We start from the raw sequence: 12894 nt of genomic DNA on the forward strand, positions 1-12894 counted from the left end.
ACCCATCCATCCACATGGGTGGCATCATTCCCTGAACAGGGGATCCTGGAATGTCTAGAACTGGGAAAAGCAAGTTGAGCACTAGCACGATTGCATTAGTTCACTGCTCTCTGCTCTTGGCTGTGGATGGGACAAGACAAATTGCTTCAATTTCCTGCTGCCTTGAACTTTCTTGTGATGATGACTGTAACATGGCAATTGTGAGCCAAATAAAACCTTTCTCCCTTCTGTTGCTTTTGTCATGATGTTGTATCACAGCAACAGAGAGTGGAGGAAACAAATACAATCCCCAAATTCAGAACTAGAGCTCTTGGTTCACAGAAAGACATGATATGGAATGGAGAACTCTGGTAGATTGATCTTACTCTTTCACCTGGTCTTTGGTGATAGATATCACAAAACTACAAAACTAAATTTTAACCTAATGAGAGCATCAAAGTTTCAATGACAAAATCCCTACCAAAAACTCTTAACCCAATCCACAGAATTACTATTCTAATTTCAGAGTTCCTCTCATACATGTGTGAAGAATGTATGGACAAATGCAAACTCAATAAAAGAGGCTTCCTTCTCCTTATAAAGAAAAATAAGGGAAGAAGAATAAGGGAAGTGCTTCCCCTTTCCTCCTTCTTGGAACAGTTACTTTAGAAACTTAATAATTGTGATGGAGGCACTTTCTTCTCCTGTTGAGGCTCATACAACTTCTTTTGAAAATTAGATATCTATTGTTAGATTTATGACCAAGAAAAGTTTTTCCCTGGGACCAGAAACCATTCTAGGAAAGGTAAATATCAAGAGAGAGACAACACTCAAAAACTTCTGTTGTATATAAAGCTGCTGAGATAACTTTTCAATGTGTCCTATAAACACAAAGTGAGAGTGATGCTTCCTTCTTCCTTCCCTTCCTTCTTGCCTCTTTACCTCCCTCTCTCCATTCCTGACTCTTTTCTACTTTCTTTCTTCCTTGCTTTAAGAAGGAACTGAATTCCCACGTTGGTTCATATGAAGGGGGAGGGTAAGGATAGATCAGCCACTACACCGAATTGCAATAGCAGCAGCAGCAGCAGCAGCAGCAGCAGCTCAGAAATGATAGTCACCGTGACCTTCAACAGATAGTCAGCATGTTATCTTCAGATTGCACAAAAGGAGTCCGAACTGACTTTCTCCAGACATCAAGAGACAAGTATGAAGATCATGGGCATGATGCATTTAACCCAAGATTGAGACGTCTAGCGTTTCTTCCTCCTTCACTCCTTCCTGACTTGCTTGTCACATCTTAGTGGTTGTAATCCCTAGGGATCTGTTTTCTAACTACCTTTGTAGTCATTGCCACTTGTTTATCAAGGTTACTATATTGGGTTGGAATATAGACATAGAGTGGAGATGAAAGAAAGTATATGGGCTGGAGAGATGGCTCAGTTGGCAGTGTTTAATCTTGCAAGCAGGAGGAAAAGGGCCAGATTCCAGAACCCATGTAAAAATTCTGGACTTGGACACACACAAACACACACTCATCATGAGTTCTCTCCTAGACTACCTTCCAATCCATGCCTGCCTATGTGCCTGGTCTTCAATCCATCACACACATTGAAATCAGAGGGCTATTTCTAAATTACAAATCTGATCATATGGCCTCTCCATTCTACCAACATCTTTTCAGTGACTCTCTGATATATTATATATTGCTCTTTAATATCAGGCTACTTTTTTATTTAGTTGGGGGAATGGGGAGAGTACAGGTGCTTGTACGTGGATGTCAGAGGACATCCTTAAGTATCATGCCATATGTACTACCCACCTTTATTTTGTAATAAGACTGGATCTTCCTCTGGTCCAGAACTCACCAAGCAGAGTAAGCTGTCTCTAACCCATAAACCTACGTTTGACCTGTCCTTGTCACCCCATCACTGAGATTACAAGTGTGTGCTATCAAGTCCCAAATCTTTAACATGGGCTTTGGAATTCAATCTCAGGTCCTCCTGCTTGCAAGAAGGAACACTCTGCCAACTGACCCATCTCCCCTGCTCAAGTATAGTTACTACTGTCCACACTCTGTGTCTATATTCCAACCAAACTGACCTACTTACACTTCTCCAGATAATCCATGTACTTTCTTGCTTTTATTCACTGCATATTTTCCTCTCTGCCTCGAAGCCTTTTCTGTACCCTCACCTTGTCTTTAATTCTGAAGGAACTTTCTATAGAACTCCCAGCTTATACAACTGGATTCAGTTTCACCAATCTAGCTCCCATCTAACTGAGTCTCATTATAGTCCAATTGTCACAAAGCAAAGCATGGGTTCTAACTTCCTCAGTATTCTCTCTCCAATATTTAGAATGTGAACATATATGAGTATTATATGAATGGTTGGTACAGAGAATATTTCATTGTAATCATATGTAATGTAATGATTTAAAAATTCAGCACACTGGGAAACACAGAAAAGTCACAAGAATAAAGACTATCATAGTCACAGCTCCAGAGGACAGTGCCACTCTACAGAGAAAATCAAGTACCTCCTTAAGTAGAGTGTTGCTCCCAGTGCTACTGAGGTAGCCACTTACCCAGAAAAGGCCTTCTACAGAGAGCTTCAAAAGTACCAAGAGCCCAGCTCTCTCTTGGTAAGAGTCTCCATAAAGGAACAGTGTGTGGATGATTATGGAAAATAAGTACTATGCTTAAGATTATGACTGGGATTTACCTGTGACGCAGAACCTTCTCAGAAGACATCAACCATGTGCCATTCACACAAATGCCTCTGCTCAGGAAAATAAACTGGACCCTCACCCTCTCTCCATACCAGAGAGATGTGTATAGTCTGAGACAAGGCACTAAGTGCCAGCACACACATAAGCTTACCGTATAAAAGTCGCCAAGCCGGTACGGCTTTCCTTTTCTTCGTCCACACTGATGACTGTAAGTGTCTTTTGTAATAAAAGGAAGCACATTTGTTCTAGAAGTTAAACAACAACAGCAACAACAAAATAAAGTCATCCAGTTCCTCTTGGAAGTAATTCTCTAGTGTACTTATAGTGTTTCAGAGCATACCTGTTTTTCCCAAACTTTCGATATTCATACACAGCTAGGGACTGGTTGTGGGTAAAGAAAAATCCAATCAGTTCTCTGCAGGCATCGCGTCCATTTCTAGCAAAACAATGTCAATGATTTAAAATATGGTGATTTTTAAATTAAATAATAAAGTAAGATCATACATAATGTAAGTCCCTTGAATGTGTGCCAGTGACTAAGGGTCACATGAGTTTATGGAAAGTATGCTACAGCTTTCGGAAAGCCCCAATTGAGTTAGATTTGGATAATGAAAAAAGACATAAACTTAATAGTGGGGAGTGTCCAGCTCTGTCACAACGTAGATTGCTAAGTGACAGAGACTTAAGATAAAGCAGAAGACTTTAAAAATGCTATAAATTTTTATATAAATTTTATAAGATTGAGGTAAAAAATTTAAAAGCCATTAACCTTGTCATTGGCTCTATCAATATCTGTTAACTCAAACTATTAAAAATAAATTATCCATCTGACATAAAAATCAACTTCTAAATGGTTTAGAAATGTCTATTAGAATACACTAATTTATCCAATCTTTTCAAAAGACTTACAATCAATTTTTAAATAATCTTACTTAAAATATTTATACTACAGTGTCCTACTATATATAACAATAATAACTATTGCTTAAATTTTTATAACCCAAAAATTCACATTTTTTCAGTATTAGTATAAATTTATCTAATCTTGACATTTCTATGAAAGAAGAGAATATATTATTACAATCACAGAAGTAAAAAAATTACTAAAGTGGCAGTTACCTTGATAATACTCTCCCATCAAATTCTACTTTCTGAGCAAGGTCATTCACTGTTAATGTGGAGGTGGTTCTTATCCTGTCAAAATACACATTTAAGTCATTATTTTAGAGCAATCATAGTTGATATAAACGACAAATGAACCAAAGGGCTATGGCAATATTTTGAAATGGCACAGATGAAAATGAAAATTCAGAGTGTAAATATATAAAGACACAAAAGACATAGCACTCTGAGCCACTGTTGTCTCCTTCTATTCCCTTTGCTTTCCTTTATTATGACACCCTTCCTACAGAGTCTATGCTAGCCTGGCCTGTGGTGGGGTTGCAGACCCGAGCCTGAACACTAGCTCAAAAGCCATTTCTTGCCCCTTTCTTGTGCTTTCCTCCCAGAATAGCCCCTAGCTTCTTACCCCCTGAAATTTTGACCAACCTATGTTGTTTTGCCAATAAACTCACAGGAACAATTCTTGTCCTTGTGAGATGGGAGGATGGGCAGTTTCCTGCCTATGAACATTAAGGGGAGTATGACGACAGAGGCAGCTACAGCCCAGAGCTGTAGCACCACTGAGTCATAGGACCAAAACCAACACATGCCTCCTTCCAGCAGCTAAGTTACTACACAGGAAGAGAAATCCTGGCATACTGATCCCTATCGATCAGATTGCAACAGGCTGCTGATGCTACTCCTTACTCAAACAATGGTGGGAAAGAGTGCTGATGAAGAAACCAAGCTCAGGCTCTGGGATCTATCAACTATATGTCACCATGTTCTATAGAGAGCATTGCGGACCTCCTAAAGGCTCCTAGCTCTAAAAGTCTTTAAAATATGAAGCAAAACTAGAATGCACACTCTACACTTAATGATGTCCTTTCTCTTAAGAGGTAAGAGCCAATGATGCACCATTACTGTTCATGGTACAGGAATAATGAAAAAGCAATGATATAATAGGAAGAATGTGGGCAGTGGTCATGGGAAACAGGTAAAGCTTTGCCTCTGCCACATCTAGGTCCCACAGAATACAAGCTGGAGAAGGAAACAACAGGTTGCTAACCCAACGAGAGTTTGGGAACAAAGTGAGGAGCACAGAAGGCTGCATCATCTCAGTTCAGTGCAACCCACTGGAACTAATGCAATCACTGAACATTCACTATGTTCCTAGAATGACTTTAAATGCTGGGGAAATGGCAGCAGCAGTACCGGCTACAATTTAATGAGGACTTTGTAGACACTAGTCACTATTAAATCACTTTAATGTGCAGTAGTCTATTTAATGCTTGCAATAAAATTTAAAAATAAAATAGCGAAGTAAGCACTACTCTCCCCATTTAATAAATATATTTATCATGGAAGGCAGGATCAGCAGTTGATTACAGACATATGATCACATGGCAGATCTGGAAAACAACCTTGCTCTTACCATCAAATTCCAGTATTTCTTAGTGGTGAGCAAAGGTGAAAGGTGATGTGATTGCATCAAGGAGCCAGGAGTCATCACTAAAGGACATTGTTTATATTATGAGATGCAGAGTGCCACATTGGGTTCCAGGTGCCCAGTAAGTGGCACAAATGCCTCTCTACAGAAGCTATGAATCAGTTCAAAAGGAAGAATTAAGCATGTTGAATACTAAAGATGAATGTTGTCATTGACAAAGTTGGTGGAAAGGATGGCCAGGCATGCAGAGACAATAAGCTAAGTGTATGACACTAGAATTACGCAGACTAACTGCTTCTGTTTACTGATGAAAAACCTGTAAAGTTTGGTACAAGGATGAAATATAGGCATCTGCAAGAGGCTGCCTCCAGAGAAAAGAGAAGACAGAAGGCTGCACTATGTATGTCAATCCTACTGCCAACTTGTGAAGCAGGGTTCCTTCCCCCTCTTTTTCTTCCTCTTCCTCTCTCCTCTTTTTCCCCTCCTTCTCCTTACCTCCTCTGGGGAAAGCAAAAGAGTGGGAAGCTACTGACCTGGAAATCCTAACCAATAAGCCCCATGGGATTTTTCTGAACTGGATTGACTTTAAAGCAAGTTTCATGTATTTGTTATGAAGCAATACTTAGACAGGTGCAAGAAAACAGATGAAACTGAAAAACAGGCTACCAGCCATCTGTGCACTTAGGACAACTTGACATACAATATAGTAAAATTAAAATTCAAGTAGGCTCAGATTTCTTCAAAGTATCTACAAAGGGTCAAGGTCCACATGAGGACATCTGGATGAACAATGCACACGTGAAAATTAATCAGCATCATTAGTCTCCAGTGAAATGCAAAATAAAATCACCAATACACATTTGATAAGAGACAGACAATGAAAAAGACAGGCAGCACCGGGTGCTGGCAAAGATGTGCAGCAATTAGATAACTCATCCTGTCTCCAGGGTTACTCTTTGCCAGTGTCTTGTAGAGCTGAACACAGTCAGCGGTCCAGAACACACTAAGTGGTCCAGAAAATGACTATTTAAGTCACTCAGCATAAGGGAGTATGTGTTTTTACCAGGAGGTGTGCCCAAGAAAGTTCAAAGCAGTATAATTCATAATTCACTGGGCATGTTAAGCATCTGGGAATGTAAGCTGTGGTAGATTCATATAATGGGATGATGGACAGCACTGAGAAAAATAACCATAAATGACAACATGGATGACAATGACACTCCTACAGACAATGTTGGGGAAAAGGCATCAGGCATACTTCATTGACAGTCTTTATAAAATACTGCATTAGATTGATAATGATGATTATGATGAAGAAAAAAGCCAGACAAACAGATTATGTTGAGAGGAAAAACTAGACATGGGGCTAGAGAGGTGGATCAGCTGTTAGGAGCATGAGCTACTCTAACAGAGGATCCAAAGTTGACGTCCTGCATCCATTCCAGGTCTCTCATAACTGTGTGGAACTCCAGCTCCAAGGGGATACAATATCTCTGCCCCCTCCAGGCAGTGGTACTCAAGTACACATTCTCACACACAGATATATATACATCCACATAATAAAATTTAAAAATTTTTAAGCAAACCATAGAGACCAAATTTTCTGATTTCTCTTTTGTAAAGTTCCTGACCAACCATTTTAATCTATGGGGTTAGGAGATAGAAGCTACATGACACATCAGTGAAGTAAGAATGAGGAGACAGCACAGGGCTGCTTATGAGGTACTGTTCATGTTTAGTTTCTCCATGCGGGAGTTTGACACATGAACATTCATCTATTTGTCATGATTCCTATATCATAATTTAAAATGTATACATTGTTTGAAATTATGTCTCATTTCAGTTTGCTTTGAAAGGAAATCACTTAAATATATTAAATATAAAGTATGTATATTAGATATACAGTAGATAAACAATAGTGTCCCACACACACACACCTCAAGATACCATAGTCTAATGTTTAGAACATATGCAAGTGTTAGCCATACATCATAAAAGAAACTAGGAATGTGTGACTAAGTTGAAGATCTTACCATAGGGGGATTATCAGTGTTATTCAGGCAGGTTCAATACAAGTGTTTGTGTGTGTGTGTGTGTGAGTGTGTGTGTGTGTGTTGTTGTTGTTGTGTGTTGTGTGTATGTGTATGTCTGGGTGTTTTAAAATTTTATCTACAAAGGAGTGTCAAAGTGATGTGGCATCATAAAGTTCTGACCAGTTATTATTGGCTTTGAAGATGGAGGATGGGTCCATGAGCCAAAGAATAAAGAAAACCTTAGAAGCTGTGAAAGATAAGACTATGTCAACTTCTTGCTTTTAGACTTTGTATCTCTACAAGCATATAGATAACATTTATATTGTTTTAAACTACTGTTTGTAGCAATGCATTGTTGTTTTAAAATACTGTTTGGAGGAATGTATTACTGTGACAACAGGAATCCAGCACATTATCCCTCAAATATTCAAATGTATAAACAATAAACTAAGAATGAAATAAACTAAGGATGAGAGGGGGAAGGGTAAGACAAATATTTATAGCAGTCTGTGAAGATAGAAGAGCTACAATACATTCCCTACTAAATATGAGGCTGAATGGGAATTATCAGTAAAGACATTAATTTTAGTGGGATATGCCAAAGGACTAGGAAAGTTCTCATCAACAGCTACAATTAGGATCTAATGTGACCCCTACGCCCATGTGTCAAAGGTATGGTTACCCTCCTATGGCTCTAGAATGAAATGGACTAGTTAAGAGGCAGGGAATGTCTGGAATGGTGGTCCTTTCCTCTGCAAATTAATTCTTCATATATTACATAAATCTGATTTAGCCAGGGTACTATCCTAGGGCAGAGATTTCTATATTACTTTATTACTACATTACTATATTACTCATTTTCGTAATATGTATTATCCTGAAAATTGTGACTTCCCTTCTAAGTGATCAATGGAATTCAAAGACGGTAGAATAAAAAAAAAATTAAGGCGACAGCACTGAGATCTGAAATCCCAAAACTTTTACTTCTCTTTATACGGTTTTAGAAACATGCCAAAGTATTCAGTAAAGTACAGACGTGTGTTTTAACAATATGTCATGAAGCTTTCCTTACTTTGTTTCATGCAGGGTCCGTCTCCTAACTCGAAGTGGTGCCCCCTCTGGGTCTGGAGGGACAGGAGAACTCTCTTGTTCCTCAGTGTTTAAGCCTTGTTCTGGATCACTGATGACAGCCCTAAGTAGGGAGACACAAAATCTGGTGTCTAGCATGACAAAATGTGTACTCACTTTTTTCAAGCAGTTGGAAAATGTCAAACACCCGATGGCAATTTGTCCTGTTGTCATAATAATGTTTGTCATAAATGAGTGTATTTATTTATTAAAATGCTGTTGATAAAAGGTGAATACAGTCATTTGTATTTTCACCCAAACAGAACATAGGAACACCTAGAAATTCCAAAGGGAAATGATAGCTTCATGTCTTTCTCCTAGTACTCCTCAGACAGACACTTTGCTGATTTTTGATAACACAGGGAGGAATGTTGGTAAAGAAGATTTGCTCTAGTTTTCTTTCTGTTTCTGTGTAAGCATTGACCAAAGGGCAGCTTGGGGAGGAAGGCATTTATTACATCTTGCACTTTACAGATCATATTGGAGGGGCAGAATCCAAGAGGAAGAATGCTCACTAGCCTCCTCCCAGGCCCAGGATAGTACCTGCCTCAGGATGGTAGCAATCACAGAGAGCTAGTCCTCTTACATCAATTAACAGTTAACAAAATGCCCCCACAGACATGCCCACAGGCCAGTCTGATAGAGACAGTTGTCAATGGGAGTTCCTTCTTCCTGGGTATGTCTAGTTGACAGGCAGACTGGCCATCTCAAGAGTGTGTAATGGAGAAGCATCAAGAAGCATGGCATAATTTCTAGAAAGAAAAATACAGGGGTCTGGGGAGATTGCCTCAGTCAGGAAAGTGCTTACATCTCAAGCATGAGGAGTTGAGTTCATATTCCTGGAAGTCCATGCAAGCTGGGTGCGGTGGGGTGCATCTCTAACCCCAGAGCTGAAGGGGATGGAGATGAGGAGAGCCCTGGACATCACTGGCCAGCTCGCTCATCTAATCAGTGAGCTCCAGATTCAGTGGGAAACTGTCTAAAAGCCAAGATAAAGGACCATTGCCAAAGACACTCAGCATAACTTCTGCCTCTACAGGCACACATGGGCATATACCACACACACAAAGTAAAATGAAATAAAGACGGAAGGAGTCTGTGAAAGCATTTGAACTGATTCTTAAATGGTGAGGAGGGGTTTGTGCTCAGAGGAGAAGAAAGACTGTCACAGTGAGACAACAATATGTGAGATAATGCAGCACAGCTCGAGGATCTGTGGTGTGCGACTGGTACTAGAGAGATCAGTTCACTCCTTGCTTCTTCCAGTAACACCCCATGCCCCTTCCTAGTCATTTGACACTAGGCAATTATAATGCTCTCTGTGTCTCTCTTTCTCTGTGTGTGTGTCTCTGTCTCTGCTAATCAAATGTGGGTAGCCACCAAACTAAACATGTTTTTTGTCACACTACAACTGATCGCTTTATATATATTTCATACAGTTTTCTGGAGGATGTAAAAATTATTGGCAATTGCTTTCACAGTTCTCAACTCTACACAAGTCACCCTGGTTACAACAGTGATTCTGTGGGATATTCATTTCTAATGGAAAGATATGGTGCTCATCACCATTTGGAAACCATAGCAACTGGCTCGAGGGTTAAGTCTAGTTTCAACAAGATACCTTACTAATCTCCTCAAATGATATCACATCTTTGAAAGGCAAGTTAATCTACAGGCGCTATGACAAAAAAGCCATTATCATGCAACAATCAACATAGATCAGAAGGTAACTCTAAATGATCCTAAGGTGCCCAAAAGAAGCATACATTCCATTAGAAAGCAATTCTAGAAGTCTACGAATGAAATAAAAAAAAGCTGTCTTCTAATTTACATGTAATCTAAATATTCATTAAGTTGGCAGGATATAATTAAGTACTTTAAATAAAATAATAAAGACAATAAGTAGAATTTTTAAATGTGTGTGTGTGTGTGTGTGTGTGTGTGTGTGTGTGTGTGTGTGTGTGTGTCCTTGCATGCACACGACAGTGCTCACACACATGCATGCATCTGGGCCTGCATGCCTATGAATACATGATCATGTGGTACAAATGTGTGTACAGGTGTGTACCCATGTGACTGGACTCCAGAGGTCAAATTCTGGTGTTATTCCTCAAGAACCACCCATTTTGTTTTTGTTTTTTGTTTTTTGGTTGTTGTGTTTGTTTGTTTGTTTGTTTGTTTGTTTGTTTGTTTTGAGACCAGGTCTCTCATTGGCCAGGAGCTTACCAAGTAAGTTAGGCTGGCTGACAAACAAGGCCCAAGGACCCTCCTGTATCCTCCCCTGCATGGAAATTACAGGTACTTGCTCCCATGCCTGGCTTCTTCACAGTGGTTCTGAGGACTTACAGCAGGTCCTCATGACTGATTACATGGCAAACATTTCTCAAACTGAACTGTCTCCCCAGCCTGAATGGTAAGTATTTCTACTCATCTCAAAGTGCTTTATTTAAAAAAAAAAAGTAACTAAAATGAAAAGAGTGCAGTGGACGGAAAGTTTGAGAACTGCTAGCAGCTATTCATTGGTTGGCAAGCATACCGGTACTTTGTTGGAAAAAGATGTTTGGTAGTCAGTTTCAGAATAGAGGCCTGCTATGAGTGACTAGCCTCACCTGGATAAGTGGTCTAGCATCATTTGCTCCACAACAGTTTGCTTCTTCTTCTCTGCAGCCACAGTTTCCTGAGAAGATAAAATAAAAACAACTTTATTAACCACAAAGCAGAACAATTAAGGCACATTTTAAAATATCTCTGATTTTTCCCATAAGTATAGATGACTATCATTAATGTGAAATTCAATTTTGTTTTGTTTTGTTTTTATTTTGTGTCTCAAGACAGGGTCTCTCTGGTTTCTCTGTGTAACAGTCTTCCTGGCTGTCCAAGGATTCACTTTGTAGACCAGGCTGGCCTCAAACTCAAATCAGAGATCAGCCTGCCTCTGCTCCCAAGTTCTGGGATTAAAGATGTGCACCACCACCACCAGGCTTTTTTTTAAAGACCTATTTACTTTATGTATATGAGTGCTCTATCTGTATGTATACGTGCATGACAGAAGAGAGCATTGTATCACATTATAGATGGTTATAAGCTAACATGTGGTTGCTGGGATCTGAACTCAGGACCTCTGGAGGAGCAGCCAGTATTCTTAACCTCTGAGCCATCTCTCCAGCCCCATTAAATCTGAAATTACCATTCCCTAAAAATGAATGCACTAGAATTTCAGTAGACATCATGTTCCATTTCCAACAAGTTGCCTTATGTTTCCCAGTCAGAACAAAGGAGGAGCCTCCTGGTGACGTGTCCTGCAAACCCCATCTCAGCTTGCTGTAGGGAGACCGATCATCAGCATGAACACATACGCACATGTGGTGATACTTTCCTCTTGGTGTTTCCCTCTATATCTGACTCTGGCTTTTTATTATCTAGACCCATTAAGAACTCCATTTACACACACATCCTACAGAGAGAGAAAGGGAGAACTTTGTCTAAACACATCACAGTAGAGAAGACAAACAGAATTGAAATCATTCAGTTTTCATCAAAAACCTAAAGGAAGCCGATGAGGTGGCTCAGCAGGCAAAGGAACCTGCTGTCAAGCCTGATGATCTGAGTTCAATCCCTAGGACCCACAGGATGAAGGGAGAGAACTGATTCCAGTAAGTTGTCAAAAAGATACTGAATTGGGAAGGGGATGGTTGTGGGAGGTAAGGGGAGAAGTTGCAGGGATCAAATAGGGGCAAGTATGATCATATTTCATTGTATACATGTGTGAAATTCTCAAAGAAAAAATTTATTTAAAAATTATAAAAAGTGTCTTCACATTATTTTTCCACTTTCCAACTCACTTGGAGATATGTTTTGCTACATTTTAGGAAATATCCAATTGGAAGATTTGTTCAATTCTAGTCAGCTTTTCATGCAACTGTAAACACTAAAATATTTCTTTTGAGAGACAGATTAAGAGTTAAAGCTTAAGGGGTCAACTCGAGGCAGGGTTTTGATGGAGAAAGGCAAAGGAAGAAATGTTGCAATTAAAACATAATCTTAAATGTAAATCAAAATATTAGGCTTATTTTTGTGACAAGAAAGTGTTGTCAAATTCAAAGCATGCTAACATAGTAGCCAATTAATATTTTGAGCATGTTAGTGTTCAAGCATCTGTACTGGCCTTGGGGTTCTGACAAGATACGTCCTTAGCTGCAGCTACTAGGAGCACCCCCTGTGCACATTCACTGTGTTCCCTTTTAAAAGGGACCTGCCCACCTCATATCCTCTTCCTCTCCTCCCTCTCCCTCTCCCTCTCTCCCTTTCCCTCCCCTCCCCGCCTCTCTCTCTCTCCCCTCTCTCTCTCTCTCTCTCTCTCTCTCTCTCTCTCTCTCTCTCTCTCTCTCTCTCTCTCTCTCTTCCCTCTTTCCTCTCCCCTCTCCTGCTGCTCCTGACTCCAGAGGCTAGTCTTCCCACTTCCCTTTCCCCTTT

At 39.7% G+C, this 12894-nt stretch overlaps 1 protein-coding gene across 18 annotated transcripts in view; it reads right to left on the reverse strand.

The window, feature by feature from the left end:
• The window catches only part of Caps2 (calcyphosine 2), a 39558-nt gene that overhangs the window by 13872 nt on the left and 12792 nt on the right, over positions 1-12894 (reverse strand). For all 18 annotated transcript variants that reach the window (XM_035451682.1, XM_027392405.2, XM_027392407.2 and 15 more), the window contains 5 exons: positions 11031-11098; positions 8366-8485; positions 3829-3903; positions 3050-3145; positions 2861-2954 (listed from right to left, as the gene is read on the reverse strand). In XM_035451682.1, the coding sequence (XP_035307573.1) occupies positions 2861-2954; positions 3050-3145; positions 3829-3903; positions 8366-8485; positions 11031-11098 (453 nt within the window). The remainder of the gene's footprint in view (positions 1-2860; positions 2955-3049; positions 3146-3828; positions 3904-8365; positions 8486-11030; positions 11099-12894) is intronic.

This window comes from Cricetulus griseus (assembly GCF_003668045.3).
Source record: "Cricetulus griseus strain 17A/GY chromosome 1 unlocalized genomic scaffold, alternate assembly CriGri-PICRH-1.0 chr1_0, whole genome shotgun sequence".
NCBI classification, from domain to species: Eukaryota; Metazoa; Chordata; class Mammalia; order Rodentia; family Cricetidae; genus Cricetulus; species Cricetulus griseus.